This window comes from Sardina pilchardus, chromosome 1, assembly GCF_963854185.1.
Source record: "Sardina pilchardus chromosome 1, fSarPil1.1, whole genome shotgun sequence".
In the NCBI taxonomy this organism is placed as follows: domain Eukaryota; kingdom Metazoa; phylum Chordata; class Actinopteri; order Clupeiformes; family Clupeidae; genus Sardina; species Sardina pilchardus.
In genome coordinates this window covers 44,512,181-44,531,230 of record NC_084994.1, presented here as the reverse complement: position 1 = coordinate 44,531,230, position 19,050 = coordinate 44,512,181, and the positions used below count along the sequence as shown (strand labels likewise).

Sequence of the window (19,050 nt, the reverse complement as noted above, 5' to 3'; positions counted from 1 at the left end):
CAGGAGGCTGCCATTACGTCGTTGACGTTAATGGTCACGTGACCGTCGTATTCCTCCAGTCAAACAACGAACAAGAGACTCGCCTCCCTTTTTCAGGTAATGAGATCAATTCAAGAATGGGCGAGGAGGAAGCTGTTTTTTTACGACATTGTTATGATTATGTTTTGATTCTTGCTCTAGATATAATAAATTAAGAAAATGATACATACAGTGAATAGTTTCCTTTAATGCACTGTGAAAATGAAGTCTACATTCACATTGTCAATTGATGCAGGAAATAGTGCACTTCAAATAGCCTATAATACATTCCACGCCAAGCATGATGACAGAAAACAAGAAATATACAAACGTACAAATGTGACCTGATCTGGCAAAATAAGTCACAGTGACCAACAATTAAAAAAAAAAATCTCTGATACCCATGGAAAGAGAACACAATGCTGATGCAAAAATACTATGTTCAATGTTTTGTATTAGGCCAAATCTGCCTGTATGTCAATTTTGAATATGCAACTTCATTTCGTCAGATTGAGTCACAAATTATATTTTGGTCACAGCTTTGGCTATGTTCACATCTACAGACATAGGCCATCATTGCTAATGAAGTGTCTCACAAAGAGGACGTACCAGTGCTTTTTGTTGCAATTAGTGCATAATATTAACATTCATTATTTAATTCATTAATGAAATTAAAATCAAATAATCACAAAGCAGACCGACCTCCAATAAGCCTCCTCATCTTCAAAAGAAATTAAACATCTTTGAAGTCACAAGAATCATACAGTAGCCTAAGAGAGGAGGGTGATATATAGAGTAAATTACAACTACACAGAAGAAGTGTAGTTGATTTTCTGTGTGATTTTGTTTTACAAAACAGTAGACTACAACTATGCTGCTGTTTGTTAAAAAAGATAAGAAATGATGAGGCTACTACCCCAAAAACAACAAACCATGCAGCAGGTGTACATGTAAGTAGACAGATAGTAGTTAACAGATACTTTAAAAAATATTTTATATCTGAACAGAAAATGTAAAACAGTGCTTAGTTCACATTACTCAGTTTAAAGACGAGGTTGAAAATACAAATATGAGTGTAAACAAGATGTTTAGGAGGAGGAGCATTTACTGAAACTGAAAACTGGCCTGTACACACATATCCCAGATAGATTTGTTTTGTTAAGAAGTTACATAGCCAATGTACTTTGTCATTCTGTTGGAATTAAAATAATAATAAAAAAAAGTCACGCACAATGAAAAAACAAAGCATGTTCCTCATGACTGCATACTTGGCACTACAGTCTGAGGATGACAAAATGGCAGTGACGGCCAAACGATGCTTGGCTCACAGTCCCTGGTGATACTTTGTGGTTGACGACAGACAGGCTTTGCAAGTACATAACTTAATGTTGCAGTCACAGCTGAAGGAACATGGCGGCAGTTAGTGTGATGGCCAGGGCCCTCTCCCCAGCCCACAGGCCGTGAGCACTGGAACTCTGAGTTGTGGCTGGAGGAGCTGTGGTGGCAGTGCCGTCTGAGAGACAGAATGGGTTCTCGTTAGCTGTCTACGCATGCTACTGTATACATGAAAACGCTACACATGAGAGACAGAATAGGTTCTCGCTAGCTGTCTACGCATGCTATACGTGAAAACGCTACACATGAAAACATCCTACATGAAACTGTGCCCTACATGAACATGTTATACATGAAACAGTGTGCTATCCATGAAACTGTGCTATTCCTGAAAGTGTGTGCTATACTACTACTTCTACTATACTGTATATGAAACTGTTCTATACTGTACATGAAAATGCTATGAAACTGTGAGCTATGGCCTACAGTACATGAAACTGTGTGTGCTATATGAAACTGTGTGCCTACATGAAACTGTGTGTGCTATATGAAACTGTGTGCTATACGTGAAACTGTATTCCAGACATCCAGTCTTACCTCGGTCGCAGCTGGTGCCGGACTCCAGGAACGGGCCCATCAGTGCACTTGATCTGACTGAGCTCAGTGCGCTGGAACTCACATTGCCTGCAACAGAGCAGAAACGAGCCTTTTAATGGTTGTCTTTAAACCCTTAACCTCATAAGCCTGGGACTACATGGCTCAATGATCTCTATTGTTTTGCATTGGGTTGGTGATAACTCGGCTGTACAGCGCTTTCGTAACAGTAACATTTCTGCCGTGTGTTTTTCAGATGATTCTCAGAGGAGCTGTAAGATTGGTCAACCCCTCTGTACCTTGCTCTCTCTCTCTCTCTCTCCCTCTCTCTCTCCTTCTTTCCTTCTCTTTGTTTCTCTCCCCAGTCCTTTTCCATTTTGTTTTTCTTTTTTTCATCTCGAAGTGCTGTGATGGCAAGAAGTCAAACAAGGCCAGTCTTTCTGTGCTATACGCCGAGGTGCTATACAGTGTCGCCCCCTGCTCCGCAGGTTCACACACCAGGGGCCTCGCGTCGGGTTACAATGTGTCTTTTCATTTTTTTTCTACCCCACCTCCACATTCAAAGGGCAGAATTGTTCACTGCCGCGGTGGCCAATTACGGGTCACATAATGTAGCTCCCCATGAGAAGAGAGACGGCTTAGGCTACAGCCCGTGACATGGACACCAGACATCTATGGAGGATCCCACAGTAACACACCACACACACCACACCACACCATACCACACCACACCACACCACAGCAGTGCACGACATACAGTACACAGCTCACAGAGAGCCAGCCGGTAGACACTGATATGGCCATTTCTCATTTTCATTTGTAAATGTGGGTCACAAGGTGTATGTGGCATTCACCACACCCTCTGAAATAATGGGGCTCGTATGTTAAGATATTATGATTCCGATTCAGAGCGTTCAACAGGCTCAGGAGGGATGAGAGGCATTGTGTTTACTGTGTTTTGTGCTCTTCTCTACCTTCACAAACAAACATGAAGCTACAGTGGAGTTGAATGGCACATTGAAATCACACATTGCTATTTATGAACTATGAGCGCAATATTGTCAAAGACTATTTTCATGCTCACTGAGAAAGTAATTCAAAATGGAATCTGAGTTGATCCTCCTGTGTTCAAGACATTCTTGTAATGAATTGTAGGCTAATACTTGAAGAGTTCAGATGCAAAAGCCTCTAAATCCACTTTTTGTCAAAAATGAGATAATGATGGTGAGTGAATGCTCTTCACATATAGTGTAAGTTAATTCAATAATTTAGCTTCAAAACTCACTAAATACCATTCTCTTCCTGGTCTGAAATATTGATTTGTAGGCGAAACCCTATAGGAGCCTGATACAAAATGCTAATTTAAAAGAAAAGTGGTCAGACGGATTTAGAGGCTTTTGCATCTGAACCCTTCACTTGTATTCTTACTCTACAAAGGGTGAATTGTATGAAAAACAACAAAAAACAACATGCTTTTAGGTGTGTGTTAAAAAAAGGTCTGACAAAAGTGTGTTACTCACGCAAGGTTTTTCAGAGATGCCACAAAGGTATATAACATTCTCAAACCAACTCACAACTCACAAACCAGCTTCCTACACTGATAATGAAGTTCTTTGTGTCCTGAAATGACCTCAATGTCACAGATACTGCAGGTTGAAAACACAAAGAGTTGCCAGAAAATATTTGGCAGAAAGAGTTGTTTCTAAGATGCACACTTTAATGCAAGCTCTGCAGAATACAGCAGACGATGGGTCAACCTGCACGGCTTTTTAATTTCTAACGTGTATTTACATCAAAATACTCCGACACTAAGACTGTCCGAGTCAGCTGCAAGTGCTAGTGCAAAACAGGTGGGTCATGTGACAGAAGTTTACCTGACACCATGAAGGCGACCTGCTGACAGCCGTCGGTGCGGGCCGCGGAGAGATCCCCGGCTAGGAGGGTGATCCTCGAGATGCTCACGTTGAGGACTTTCGACACTCGGTCACGGAAGTCGAACCTGGAGAGAGGAAGAGTTGCAAATCTCTTGGATCTCATTTCTCGGTGTCAAATGCAGCTCGGGCTTCAAAAGAGTCATAAGGGCGTTGCCACCATTATTCAATGATTGGTGTCATTATATTGATTGTACAGTAGAAAAATGTTAGTCATTGCTATAACGATGTAGACAATGTTTGGAACTTTGCCTGTTCTCTGTAATCTAAAATTTAAATTTAAATTCAATTTCATTTCACTTATAGAGCGCCAAAACATTACACGTGTCTCATGGCGCTCTACAGAGTGTTAAACTACACACAGGCCTCAGCTCAGGACCCACTGTGAGGTTCCAATCTAAAACTAGTTCAGTGACATGCACTTCACATTGAACAGATTAATTCAAGAACTTCTGCATTCCAGAATTAAACTCTTTTTGATGTGGTTATTATAGGTGTGTGTGCGGAGGGGAATTTACTGAAAGTGAGACCTGCCCTATACATAAATTATTGTCATTATTTTATCTCATAAATCCCAGACTGACAGCTTCCTTGATGCTCTGAATAGTTTGATTTGGCTTGTGCCAATGTACCTCATGACAGATTTTGTAACCCTGTTGGCACTCTTACAATAAACACAGTGTCCACCTCAAGACCACATGCCTGACAATTAAAATAATGACATTAGGGTTAGGTTGGGAGGTGACATCCAACACAATCCTGTCCCGCTCACTTGACAGATCTGTTTTTTTAAGCCTCTCCTTGCAGGGACAATACGACCTTGTTGCAATCAAAAACAAATCTAAAGTAGACGCATCAGAATGGTCATATTTTGGAGAGTGCAGGAGTTGTTTTCTGCTCGCTAAAAACAAATGTTTACAAAAGATCAATAAAAGACCCAACGCTCAAACATACAGTGAGAGTGTTTCTCAATGTATCTTCAGATTCAACTGGCCTGTGCTTTGCTCTGTTTTATTTAACAGTCAAAATAAGGCCCAGTCAAAACAGAACAAAATGGACTGTATGAATGGACAAATATTGACCTTTGCCAGAATCATTATTGTAAGCCTAAAAGCATTCCTGTGGTACTAACACCACCTAGGTGTTGCATTCGCTATGAGGCCCACCTGCTGAAAGACGTCGACGCGACGGGGAAGAACTGCTGAGCAGACGGCGACTGCGGGAGGATCGCGGCACAGGCGATGACATCGCTTCCCTGACGGAGGACCAGTGACCTGTGGATGACTGTAGGATGACACCAAAACAAACTGGATGATGGTAGGTTTTACCATGAATGTCCAAAATGAATGAGTAAATTAGGGCTAATCACAACAGAATTGAACACGTTATAATTAAACTGTGTTCAGTGATTAAGTAATAATCCCTTTACTGCTCAAATTCCAGCCCATTTCTTCCCAAGTCATCAGCAGTGTCCTGAGGACATTTAAGTTCCAAATTAACACTAGCCATGTTTGTGACAGTACTTGTTATGTAAGCAAGCCTCAAAAGTGAATCTATGCAGAAGTTGCATACACTTAGTTAAGAGTATTCAGTATTCAGCATTCAAAACAGCAAAAAAAAATCCTAGGGAGAAGTGCTAGTCTTCCTCTGAATCAATTGTTTTACACTGACGCGGCTGATACCTGTGAAATCCCCAGCCAACTGCAGCGTACTGTCAATGAACAGCTGTCTCTTGGTCAGGTCGACGACGCCATGCCTGCCACTCAGATCTCCCACCTCACAGTTGAGGGGACTGTCCGCCATACAGGTGGAGCTCTGAAACACAACGAGAGAGTGGCGGAACGTTAGACCCAGATGAGATGGAAAGTTCCTTGCCACAATCTTTCAGTTCCCCTCTGCAGAGCACATGTGATTTAACCAGATGCACCCACATACATACACCTCCCACATATACAATGCAAGAACAGTACAGCTTATATTCTATTGTACAGCATCTTTAATGGCTGTCATGGCTGATGATGGTGTTTTGTGATGGTGGTGGGTATGGCAAGCCCTTTTAACATTTAAACGTTACATTTGATTATCCGGAATTAAAGGTGACATAGAATGGCAATAATTTTTTTCTTGTTTTTTTCTTTCATGAATTATGAGAGGTTGTGCATAAACAAAGAGCTATCATGAACATGAGGCATGGTTGTGCCCTCCTTCATATGGGTATCTTGAACTTAGAAATAGACACAAAAAATGGGCGATTCAGCAAAACTGCTTGCTTGTGATGTCAGACCTCGCAAAGCCATTGAAGTCCAATTGGGGTTTAGTCAAACAGACCATTTCAATACCCAGCCTAAATATATGGTTTTAATTAGTCTTGTAAAATTGCAATTGAGTTTATTTTTTTAAATCAAAGTTGAATATACCATTTTAACATCAGAGAACACAGTGCAATACTCAATTCATCCATTCTATGTCCTCTTTAACATTGTCACAATTACATTTTGGATAGTTGGAATTGTCATTCAAGATAGAAACGACAGATAGTGATATCTGTAATTCTGTGAGGGACTGGAGACGTTGCAGACGTACCGACTCGGTCACATTGAAGGGGTTGTACGTGCCTCCTGCACCACTGCAGTCCGTGCTGTTGGCACCGACTCGATTCTCAGTCAGAAACCAGTAGGCTTGCGTGTTCTGTTCAAAGCAAAAACGTACGTGTGGTTATCGCAGAGGAAAATAGCGTCCATAACCTGATCTCTGTCCCTTTATCAGCCCCCCCATCAGCTTGGCCAGCCCCTATCAGGCCTCCATCAATTCCCTAAGAGCAACTGACTGTAGGTCAGTTCTAACCCTGGCCGGTATCTCGGGCGTCAGCGCTAGATCCAGGGCAGATGAACAGCATTCACGCATGCAACAACGATTTCGCACCATTTCTGGGTAGTGACCGTTTAATAGATTAGGGAGTTTGACAGATTGTTGTGACAGTTGTTAGGCACAGAACATGAATTCTACTCACATTTGTGGAGTTTATCTGCAGGTTTACTTCCAGCATGGTGTCACTGTAGCTGCCATCAGGAAAGCTCTGTTGTGACTGAACACATGGCATATGTGTCTTGTTAGTTTACATGTGTTAGTTACAAAAGAGCACTGCTAGTTCACCATGTACAGTAGTACTAGTATCTAAGGATACAACCACATCTTCTACTAGAGTCAAGCTTCACTGAAACATACATACAGATACTTCTGCAAAACAAAAGGTGAAATGGCATTCACCCTGTGCAGTGGTGTAGGGAACACTCGATTATTTATAAAGATAGAGATGAAAAAGATTGAAATAGTGAGAGACAGTGTGAGTGTGTGTGTGTGTGTGTGTGTGTGTGTGTGTGTGTGTGTGTGTTTTAACATCTTAAAATGTTTTTGTGTGTTTAGGATCCTCCGGATCCGGAGGATAGAAACTCCTATATAGTCTTTCTGTTTTAACCATGTAGCTAACAGAAATGTCTGACCAGTCCACTGTCAGGATGTGAAAAGTCTTTTAAAACATTTTGTTAAAACACATCTACACTTCTTAGGGTAAGGAGTGGCACTCTGGTGGTGACGGTTCATTCATTGCATTAATTAATTATGTATCACTTGTTTGGCTAACGAAGGTGATGCATGGGGCAACTTTTTGAGCAATGTTGCTTGGCAACCACATAACCAGTTCTCTAAATTCTGACTGGCTGATCACGAGAAATTTCCTGTTTAGATATAAAATAAAAATGTTGCCTTGGAATTATTCCAGAAGCACTGTACTCAAGAACAGCGTCAATTAACATTGCACCTGCCACCCCATAAATGTGTCATTCTTATCAGCTCAAGAATGCTCGCAGGAAGACCCGCCTCTTCACGGAAAAGTGACTCGTGATTTGAAAATAACAAACTAATCACATCAAACATAAATCTACTCCTGAATTAAAATGGGGAGTGAAAGAGAGAGAGAGAGAGAGAGAGAGAGAGAGAGAGAGAACAACACAGTACAGTATGTCCTCATGTGGGTCTCTCTATGGCACCTGCACGAGGAACTCTGTAATTGAATCTGCTCCTACCAATCATTTCCCTGAGGCATAAATAAGGGACACTCTACACTCTAAATCAGCTTATTTCTTCAAACACCGTGGGATGTGGCAGCAGGGCGTTTATTCATATCACTGACTTCATTCATTTGTGAAGATGAAGCACCAGCAGGCAATGCAAATGCAGTACACTGGTCTTGTGAGCATTAACTGTAGCACACTGTAACTAAATATTAATAAACATAAATTCTGTAAGAGTGACATGTGAACTGACTGACCGGCGGTGAATGATCCCAAATAGAGGAGAAGACACAAGGTCATGAAACCAACCGTCCTGCTGACAGATTTTGAATCTGAATGATGGACCTGAGCCTGTGAAGCAGGACCCACCAGATCTCCTTCAGGTGTCAGTGCCATCTGCTCACACTACACAGACGTCACAGAACCCACAGCCCAGCGAGACCAGCGGCCGGCCCCTCCTGACAATCCCCGCCAGCGCAAAACCCCCCCCCCCCCCCTCCTCCTCCTCCTCCTCCTCCTCCTGCTCCCTTGATTAATGCAGAGTGATGAGCGAAGACCCTGGGTGTGTGGTGTGTGGTGTCATCTTGTTGTGGCAGCTTTTTAAAGCGACCCTGGGTGGAGTGGTAATGGTTTGCAACAAGCCACTAATGTGATAAGCCAAAGTACTGTGGAATCGGTTACTTCATTACGTTTACGCTATTTCATTTACTTTGCTTTTTCACATCACCAAAAAAAAGACTAGTGCCTAGGGTTGCGATGTATTTAAATATATCTTTTGGTAATATGTCTTGAATTTGATAACTGTAACTGTTGATTAATCTCTCTTTCCCCTTCTGATTCTCGTCTCTTACCAGAGTGACAGTTCCGGACACGGTGCCACTGAAGCTGGCGCTCGCCGTCACCCACTCGGCCCCGTTGGTCGTCTCCGCGGAGATGTCCGAGCACTGCAACCTGAAGTGCAGACCGGGAACAGCAAAATCACAATCACTACGCCAGCACCAGCAACCCATCAATTGGGGGGCCATGCAGCGAGGCTGCGAAGGCAGTGGCACCCATTGTGTTTCCATCATTACGATTATCTTTCATGGAGCCTGCATGCCGATATAACCTGTCTGGTATCTAATGATATCTGATATCTATTGCGGTATAGATGCCTACACTGCTGTGTACATAGCTCACTAGTGGGGTTTTTTTTGCCTCTACTACACAGCCAGGGAGATTCATTTCGGCCGGTGTTTTCCCTTTAACACTCTCAAGTGACATGACTGACATCAGAGGACTCCATGAGGAAGTACTGCTTCCAGATTTACTATTTCCCTGCTCTACTTTTTTTCCAATGAATACGATCCACCATGAAAGTGTGTCATAGCACAATAAGTCAATAATAACCTACAGTAGATTAATTTAGCTATTCAAATGTTTCCTGAAGACCATGTTAGATACAGACACAAGACGATGCATAGGTGTTTAGTCATAGACAGGAGACGTCGTCTGACCTTGATCCGTTGAGGTGGTGGAGAACCACAGACCGGCCGACGACGCTGTTCTGTCCAGACACTGGCATGTTGCTGTCCATGAAGTGGGCCTGCAGCTCCGTCAGCTCCCTCAGCGTTCCAAACTTCCCGCCCAGGTCCCCGACCTCGTACTGGTCGGTGGTGCCCACGCCCGGCGCCGGGTCGGCCGACGTGTTGATGTTGAACGGGTTGAAGTGACCCATGATGTTGTCGTTGGCGCAGGGCTCCCGTCCGCTCAGGACGGGCAGGATGTGGACGTGGTATCCCCCGACGATGCCCCCGAGGTTGCCCAGGGAGACGGCGACGCTGGTCAGTCCCTGCGGGGAGTCCCGGGAGAAGCGGACGCTGCCGGTCGAGACGCCGCCCCCGAGCCAGGTGCCGGTGGCGGCGGCGGGGAAGCTCAGTCGGGTCAGGTTGGCGCAGGCGATCCTGGGGCCGCCGCCGTCCGCCGCGTGGATGACGATCGACCTGCCGACGGACTCGGACAGCAAGAAAGTGGAGTCGGTGAAAAAGCTCTTCGTGGACAGTACGCCCGGCACGGACCCGAGGTCCAGAGTCTCGAGCTTGGACGAGAAGTCCCCGATCTCGCAGGCGAACGGGCTCCCCGGTCTGCAGTATGTCGCGTAAGTGGCGCCGGTCGCGTTCACGGCGAAGGGGTTCCAGTGGCCGCCGGTGGTGCCACATCGCCTGCCGTCGTCGTCCCTCTCCGAGCTGATGGGGTACATGTGGACGTGCCAGTTGTGGCCCGTGGTGCCCGCGGTCGAGTTCGCCCCGTAGGAGAGGTCCAGGAACACGGACACGTCCGAGTCGGGGTCGCTGGTGAGCTGGGTGAGCAGGGCGGTGCCCACCACCGGGTACTGGAAGATCGCCCTGCCCACCGTCACGGCGCCAGGGTAGCCGATGCTGCTGCACGCGTACCTGGCCCCGTCGAGCTCGTGAAGGACCATGGACCGGCCCACGATGCTGTTCCGCCCAAAGAGCGGAAGATGCCAATCCGTAAAGGAACGCTCGAATTCCATCATGCCTGCCAGGAAACCGTGCTTGCTGCTGAGATCTCCCACTTCGTAGAGGTCGTGGGTGGAACCGGGTCCCGTGGGGTACGCGGGGCTCGAGACGTTGACGCCAAAAGGGTTCCAGTGACCGCCGATGTCGTCGTTGGCGCATCGGCTCTGCGGGGGGGACCTCGTCTCCGGGAGGGGGTAGTTGTGAACGTGGTACGGTCCCACCAGGCGTCGCAGGTTGGTCAGGTTCACCGTGATGGCGGTGGTGTGGAACGGAGACGCCTGTCTGAACACGAAGACGCCCTTGATGCCTCTCATGTCGACGCGCGACCGGACCACCTTCTCCTCCAGGCGGCGGAGCGGAGCGCACGCCGAGCTGTTGGTGGCGGCCATGTGCAGGAGAACGTAGCGCACCGCGCTGCTGTCGAAACTCGCCGCGTAACGCCGGGACTTGACGAGGGCGACGGGAGAGCCGACGCTCAACGGTCCGAGCAGGGTCGAACTGTCAAGGTCGGCATTGCTGTTGAGGAGTGCCTCGCAGTCCGCCGCGGAGCTAGCCGACGTTAGCACGTTGACGCTAGCGAGGTTGGCCGCGCTTTGTTGGACGTAGTACAAGTCCGCGAGGACCGTGGCTCCTTCCTCTCCCGCGATTTGCCGAAAGTAGACGTCGCCGGCCACGGGGGTGAAGAACCGAGCCCGCCAGGTTCTCACCGGTTCCTCTCGCCCGACGACGGCGCAGGACTTTCCGTCGCACGTCGTCACCGTCAGGGACAGGGCGTCGAGGCTCGACATCTGGGTGAACAGGCTCGACACGTTGACCGTCGAGTCGGCTGAGTCGACGGAGAACTCGAAGACGCTGGCGCCGATGTAAGCCTCCATGCAAGGCTGCCGAAAGGTGCCATACATGACGGGGAACACAGACAGGGAGAAGTTGAGAGTGTTACACGTGCCGGTGAGGTTGACCATCGCTTCCCCTGATGTCGAGTTGAACTGCACTGAGCCCATGACGCCGGCCATGTTGAAATAGGCGCTGTACTGAACGCAGTGCCCTGAGCCTGCAAGGGGTGAGCAGAAGAGGGGGCCAGGTGTGAGTGCACCTGCTGAAGTCTGATTTAGGCTTCATCTGGTGATAACAGCATCATGCCCTACTTTCATTATGATGAAGACTGGTATTGAGGAAAGGCCCCATTATTTTGCATTCATTCCTAATCAACATTCATGTACAGAAACGTCAAGTACAGTTATGAGGTATCAGATCAAAGCCATGGTGCTGATAGCAGTGTGCCACATGACCACATGAGTTACAGTGGCTGAGGACGCAAGGTGGTATGAGTAAGCCATTATAAGCACAAGCATAATCTATCTGTTTATTTGCTGACATACAGTCGGCCTACACTGAATATTCTGTGGCTCTAATTCATTTGATGTGTTATCAGCACTGTCTATTGGACAGTATAGAACTGATACACACAATTACTACTGTGTACGTGACAAAAAATGTCAAAAATGAAATTTGGCAGACACAGTCAACTGATCTTGCCCTAGCTGGGTCGCGGTTGCCGTGTGGTTTGAGCCACAACTGAGGCACCGATATGATATGATGGAGACAGAGTGGCTGCTCTAACCTGTTACCATGGGCGCTGAATAGGAATTGGATTCCCCAATAGGAATAGGCCTAAGACCAGAAATTAAGGGGTGTCCTCATTTTGGCCTATTTGTTCTCACTTTTAGAACCTGTCCTTTCAGAGTCATCACCTATTTCTGCTACTTTGTACTACACATAGCCTCCATTTCCCCTTTTAAACAGAAATTATGACTATCAACTGGTCTCTTCAATGCATTTCTGCACAGAACCGCTCACATCAAGTGGAAAAAAGTTGTTCCTTCTGTTCTCTGGTTGGGTCACGGTTGATCTTCCTTACATTATAGCGTAAGCTACCTGCTGCTGCCTGTCTGGTCTGGTAAATCCCATGTACGCTATTCTAACCAACAGTCTGACGTCAACTATAACGTGCATAGGTTTAGTCAAGTGTGCAATGCATTATGTTAGAGGAATGCAAACTTGAATGGTCGGTTGTGTGTCTTTGATCCGAATCATAACATTCATCTCCTACTGTACCTCCGTAGCTTCCTCCTTCCTAATGTTAGATTCCTAACATTCCTCATTTCTAACTTCAAATCATCACTGTGCTATTTCCATAAAACACACATCTGCACTAGTCATCAAACATATACAGTAGGACAACGAACTTCATAAGCATGTGGCTAGTCTAGGCTATAGGAAAATGATGCAGCCTTCCAACTAATGACAGTGAACCATGATGATGAATATTCAGAGATGTCAAGCCTGACATAATACACAAGGTGCAATGAAAATATCGGATGTCTGCAAAAAGCGTTGCTATAATTCCTAATGAAGTGATGAAAAGATTTAGAATTGAATTGACTTCTGTCAGAGATTCTTTTTTTCTGCAAATGTGCAACATATTTAGCTATAAGCCGGTGAATGAAAGCATACAGTACTAGCAGAGATCAACAGCCTGCCACAAAACTCGACATCAAAGTTCTTCGATACAAAACAAATGATAGCACTCACCCAAAACGGCCAACAGCAGCAGCAGCAAAGAGAAGCGCATGATGACACACTTGAAGTGTGTATGGGAGAGCTCTGGTGTGTGTGTGTGTGTGTGTGTGTGTGTGTGTGTGTGTGACTGCGTGTATATAAATGAATGCTCTATGTGCGTGTGAGCAGGATACGCACCGTTGACCCTCAATTCTTAGTTCCCCTTCTGAATGTGTCTGTGTGTGTGTGTGTGTGTGCGTGCGTGTCTGTGTGTGTGTGTGTGTGTGTATGTGTGGGTGAGTATGCAGCTGCGTGTGCCTGAAGACAGGTGACTGTGTACACTATGTGACATATAAAGTATATGCTGTGTCTGTGTGTGTGTGCATCGGTGTGTGTGTGTGTGTGTGTGTGTGTGAGAGAGAGAGAGAGAGAGAGACAGAGAGAGCAGTGCAAGAGCTCTGCGTGGCTGGCTGGCTGGCTGGCTCCAGCGCTCTTCTATAGCCACTGGGACAGAGGGAGGGGACACTCTCTGGGAGAGCTCCACACACAGGCAGAGGCGGCTCCCTCTCGACCCCACCCTCCATCACACTGAAGATGGCTTCCTGCCAGGTGTGTGTGTGTGTGTGTGTGTGTGTGTGTGGGGGGGGGGGGGGCGTGGAACAGGACGGCGACACAAACTACGTCGTCGCGGTGGATCCCTGCCCGCATGCCTGTCTGCCGTGAGGCTGGTGGTGGTGGCTTTCGACCTCGCCGACACCATTCACGGGAAGAGATGGATCAAAGTACAAAGTCCTGTCACATTTTAGCAATGCTTCTGACGCTCTATACTTTAGTCACAGAGAGCATGTGTGTGTGTGTGTGTGTGTGTGTGTGTGTTTTCTCCCACCCTGTCATTACCTGTGGTTTTTTTCCCTCCACTTTTCCCTTTACCTCTTCCTCCGGTTTCTCAATTGTCTGGAGCAGATGAGTGGGTAGTGGGGTGGGGGGGGACACAACATGGTGTTATTTCCTGTTCTAAAAATAACCTGACGTGAAGCCACAGCGGCTTATTTTGGGTTGTGGCTGGAGCCGTTTTAGGAGCTCCTCATCAGTTTGGAGAGGACTCTTCTGTCAGGTGGGCTTTAGCAGAACTATTTCTGTCCACCTTGATTGCACAGACACAGGAGGAGGTGTGTTTGTGTGTGTGTGTGTGTGTGTGTGTGTGTGTCGGGCTTGAAGGGGTGAGAACAGGGGTTTGGGGGGAGGAGGTGGACATGGCTATGTCCACTGCAATGATTGAGGGAGCGTTGTTGAGTTTAAATACCCACCATCTAACAGGCTGGACAGACAGAGACAGAATCTGACCTCAACATGGGCGAGAAGAGCTTCCATGAGCTTGTTTCATCAGTGTCTCTTCCATTCATAATATGTGAAGCAGAGAGAGAGATGGAATGAACAAAGAGGCAAGAGTGCTGCTATGACAAAAAACCTTGACATGTTCATTGTAACATGATCATTGTCTGTGGCACAAGGCGCCTGTCGCAACACAATAGAAGGCTTCCCCACTGAGCCATTAATCGCATAGCATGAGCGCTTCTGACACGTGGATGAATGACTCAGTTTTCAAATGAACTCTCAAGATAAAAGCAGAACTCGGCAGTGAGGATGTTCTGAAGAGGACTCAGACACATAACATACATAGCAAGACCATCATTATAAGCAGTTAGAAATTAAAAATAAAAATACAGTGGTGGTGGTGATGATGACGATGACGATGACGATGATGAAGAGGAAGATTATAAAGACCAAGATATTTTGACACACAACTCTCCAATGACCCTCAATCTGAGAAAGACTTAGACTATTAGCTGGCTATTAGACTTTCTCAACTTCGCTTTGGACAAAGGAGTCTGCCAAATAGACATAACCAGAATCAGAACTACACTTGACACCCTCAGTATGCAAATTCAAACAGCAGTCCTTTCTGACCGCTATAGAGGTACAGAACCAATCCTGAGCGGGAGCTATTATAAAGAGCAGGAGAAAGTGAGAAAATACCAACCCCAGCAATGGCCAATGCTAGGCTAACTAATTCAGCCATATGCCGTTCGCTGCTGCCATCTTTAAAAAAAAAAAAAAAAATGGTGTACAACATGTCCACAATCTGTTGGTTAATGCCGTAGAATTCAGAGCTCTGTTCACTGGAACTAAGGGGCCAAGCCCAGCTCGTCTTTATGGACCTTGCTTTGAGCACTGGTGCACAGTCATGTTGGAACAGGAGGAGGCCATCCCCGAGCTGGGCTTGGCCCCTTAGTTCCAGTGAACAGAGCTCTCTGAATTCTACGGCATTAACCAAGAGATTATGGACAATTCCATGCTCACAACTTTGTGGGAAGAGTTTGGATGGCCACTTCCTGTTGCAACATGACTGTGCACCAGTGCACAAAGCAAGGTCCATAAGGACACGGATCTCAGAGTTAGGTAAGGTGTGGATGAACTTGACTGGCCTGCACAGAGTGCCGACCTCAACCCGATAGAACACCTCTGGGACCAATTAGAGCAGAGACTGAGAGCCAGTCTCCTCATCCAACATCAGTGTGTGACCTCACAAATGCGCTTCTGGAAGAATGGCCAAAAAATCCCATAAGAAGCACACTCCTAAACCTTATGGAAAGACTTCCCAGAAAAGTCAAAGCTGTTATACTGTAGCTGCAAAAGGTGGACCAACGTCATTAAGCCCTATGGATTAAGAATGGGATGTCACTTAAGTCATTAGGGGGGTCAACGCAAGTGACCCAATACTTTTGGCAATATAGTGTATGAAGGTTTCATCACTGAGATGCCCTGGTGCAACTCTGTTGGCGGTGGATCTCAAGAGACATGTTAGCCTGGGAGAGTGACAGGACTGAGCTCAGCTACAATCTGGACTGTGGTGCCATCCAGTGGGTGAGTGGTTGACAACAGCGTGAGGGCATGTGTGACAGCAGGCTTCTTTCTCCTGGGTTGAAAATGTGGCAATGTCCCCTCACATTGTGTCTTCAAATGTGAAATGGAAAATTGCATCTTAAAGATTATCATATATTTGAGTGTGCGCGCTGCGTATAAATCACTCCTTAATTCTATCAAAAGTATTCATAACCTGTGAATAATCTAAATGAATCCATTAAAATTCAGCCTGCATTGGCTCAAGTTCACCACTAGATGGAAACACTTCTTTATAATCTGAACACCCAAAATTTGAGAACTGCAATCCCAGATTGAATATTGAAATATATTTAAATCAACAATGTATTCCAGTAAGTAATTGAAAGACATTAATCTCTACAAAAATGTAAAGAAAATGGGATAGTTGTCATTTAAATCACTCTTATAATCAAAAGAATGTAATTACTAACCACCTTAGAGATGCTCGCCGTGTGTGTGAGGAGTTACACAATCCACTTTGGTCGTGGTCCTGAGCACGCTGCAGTGGGAGCACCTCTTCGAGTGGCATGTCAGGCACACGCGGTGTCTTGCAGAAGGGAAATAATAAGGTAAGTGTTCATTCTAAAGGCATGGTTGGAAATGGGTCAAAATTGTGCTTTAGATTGCAGCAGCGAGACGAATATTATGTCATGTTTAACATAACATATTCACATATGACAATTTGAATTTATATTTTATTTTTTTACAATGTCATGATCGACACACAAACTACAACGTAGTGTGAGTCCCGTTGTATTTATAAGATATTGCATACGTTGTTTTATTCGTTTTAAGCCGATATGGTCAAGTGGGCTAAATCACTCGGACGCTGTGTCAAATTGGCTAAATTGCATGTAATGCAATGTAAATTGTTGCGGTTATAATTTTACTATCTATGGATGACTTTGCTCGTTGTATTTCCCAGTCCTTTTACGTAATAATTAATGTTTTGATACCCCATGTCTCGTCTCGAGAAGATTCACAGCTGTCCACATGTGTAAAGGCGAACAGAAACATGCTTTTCAAAATAGGCTAAGCATTAGCGGAACGCTATAGTCACTTCCTGCCATATAGTGAGCCTTGAAGCGCTTCCGATATGTATGCAACGAGGAAAGGCTTCACCAAGTACTTGGCTCTTGGTGTCGTCCATCATTGTGTGTAACGATCTGAGGCTGTGTGGACCCCTTGTACTGCGAATGCATGCAGAAGCTTATGCTAGCTTAAGTGAATTCAAACTCCGTGCAACCAACCAACCCTGCGTGTGTGCACGCACCGTGTGGACTGAATGAAAGTTAACTGATTTCAACATCTTGCAACGTCGGTGTGTGTTTAGGGGTAAGCGGATTTTCTATAAACAACCGTGTGCATCAGTTCAGATTTTCGTAGTTGAATTGAGTTGTTTAATATTAGCACTTGTTAAACTGTAACTTTGGCATGTGTAAATGTGTGACACTCGAGTGTTTGCAGACAACTCTGCTAGTTTTCTATGCAGCGCTATGCTCCTCCAGCAAAATCTATTTCAACACGTCAACGTACAGCGAGTCACAGGATTTCGAAGCCTTTAGAGTCCGAAACATTTTCAAATTGTTACATGGAATATATTACAATGTTGCTATTTGGTTGACTTGAATGCAGTTAGCTACAGTGTCGAGTCAATGTAATCATGGCAACCAGTGGCTTCAGCATAGTGCTGGTCGAGGGAGGCAGAACTAATTGTGTGTGTGTGTGTGTGTGTGTGTGTGTGTGTGTGTGTGTGTGTGTGTGTGTGTGTGTGTGTGTGTGTGTGTGTGTGTGTGTGTGTGTGTGTGTGTGTGTGTGTGTGTGTGTGTGTGTGTGTGTGTGTGTGTGTGTGTGTGTGTGTGTGTCATGTACAGAGAGTTTACAGTTAATGGTTTGCACTAGCCTCTCTTTAGATTGAATAGGACAGTCATGCGCTGCATTTCACCAAAAGAGTCCTGTGTGTAGGAATGCCGCGAGCAGTAGCGTCACGTCGCCTAGTCAGGAGATGAATGAATAATGCGGGCGGCTGACCTCATTAAAACAAGTAAATAGAATACAATTACAATTCTAATGTAAGTCTCTCACTCTGTCGTTGCATCACACATGCACCTATTCAGTGTAACGTTACAAGTCTCCGGGTATAGGTATGGTATGTGTGTACATTTTATGTGGGCCGTTTTCTGGAGAGGATGATTTCTGGTGCTCTGGCTTGAGGGCCCCATATCACATGTCATACATCATGTCGTACCATTTGTGTTATCACTCTGTGTGTTTTTAATGAGCATGAAAGCGAGCCTTAGGTCTTGTCTTTAGTTGCTGCCCCACCCATGCTATCTTTTCCCCCCGAACATTAATCTCCTGATCACCGCCTGCTCCAATAGAACTCTCAGAGGCTATCCCCTTTCCGTGCCCTGCCCTGAGTGGAGAGCCACATCCATGACAAATAAGGTAATCATTCCTAAAGGGCCTTGCGTGTGCGTCCCCCCCTTTGCAGGTTGGAGGTCAAGGGTCAGGGCTGGTCGGCAGATGGGGCTTATGGAGTCACCCACACACATTTATTTCATTTCGCAGTGCTGGTCGGGAAGGCTTGACTACGTGGAAAGTTTGGCTACGTTTTAGCCCCCAGCTCTAACTGGGAATAAAAGAAAATGCTAATTTATCCAGGGGAGTTTTCCCCTTTCTTTGCTACAGGCGACACCCCCCCCCCCCCTCTTCTGTACCCCTCTACCCTCATCCTGTTTTCTAAAAGGCTCATGAATAGTGAGCTTGCCCGCGGCCTGAGATGGTGAGATGGCTGAACTTGATGTCTGCTGCACTGGCTCAGTGCCTGCAGCGGTGGTGGAGGAAGCGACTGCACCCCCCCTTCTCTCTTCCTTCTCTCGTCGTTCTCTTGTCGTTCCTCCCCCGCCTCCAGCACAGGTTGGGATGCCGCTCTCTCTCTCTCTCTCTCTCTCTCTCTCTCTCTCTCTCTCTCTCTCTCTCTCTCTCTCTCTCTCTCTCTCTCTCTCTCTCTGCCAGCCTGCATTCCTTCCCCTCAGGTTCTCTCTTTTCTCTCTCTCTCTCTCTCTCTGAGTGCTCCAG

The 19,050-nt window shown here is 45.9% G+C and overlaps 1 protein-coding gene across 1 annotated transcript; it reads right to left on the bottom strand.

Annotated features, from left to right (window-relative positions):
- Nucleotides 1-206: 206 nt before the first annotated feature.
- Nucleotides 207-13,513, bottom strand: cusr (Copper-only SOD repeat protein). Its single transcript, XM_062545701.1, has 10 exons — nt 13,060-13,513; nt 9,445-11,518; nt 8,800-8,899; nt 6,889-6,963; nt 6,462-6,566; nt 5,561-5,693; nt 5,045-5,162; nt 3,822-3,946; nt 1,951-2,037; nt 207-1,531 (listed from the first exon to the last, which is right to left on the bottom strand). Exons 1-10 carry the CDS (start codon nt 13,097-13,099, stop codon nt 1,413-1,415), a joined length of 2,976 nt encoding a protein of 991 aa, XP_062401685.1. The 5' UTR covers nt 13,100-13,513; the 3' UTR covers nt 207-1,412.
- Between the last annotated feature and the right edge of the window lie 5,537 nt (nt 13,514-19,050).

Bases quoted from the DNA above. Each gene is read 5' to 3' on its own strand.
- cusr (XM_062545701.1), bottom strand. From the start codon at position 13,099: ATGCGCTTCTCTTTGCTGCTGCTGCTGTTGGCCGTTTTGG. The intron at 11,519-13,059 runs GTGAGTGCTATC...CACCCCTTGCAG, and splicing joins GCTGCTGTTGGCCGTTTTGG to GCTCAGGGCACTGCGTTCAG. The intron at 1,532-1,950 runs GTAAGACTGGAT...TCTGTCTCTCAG, and splicing joins CGGCACCAGCTGCGACCGAG to ACGGCACTGCCACCACAGCT.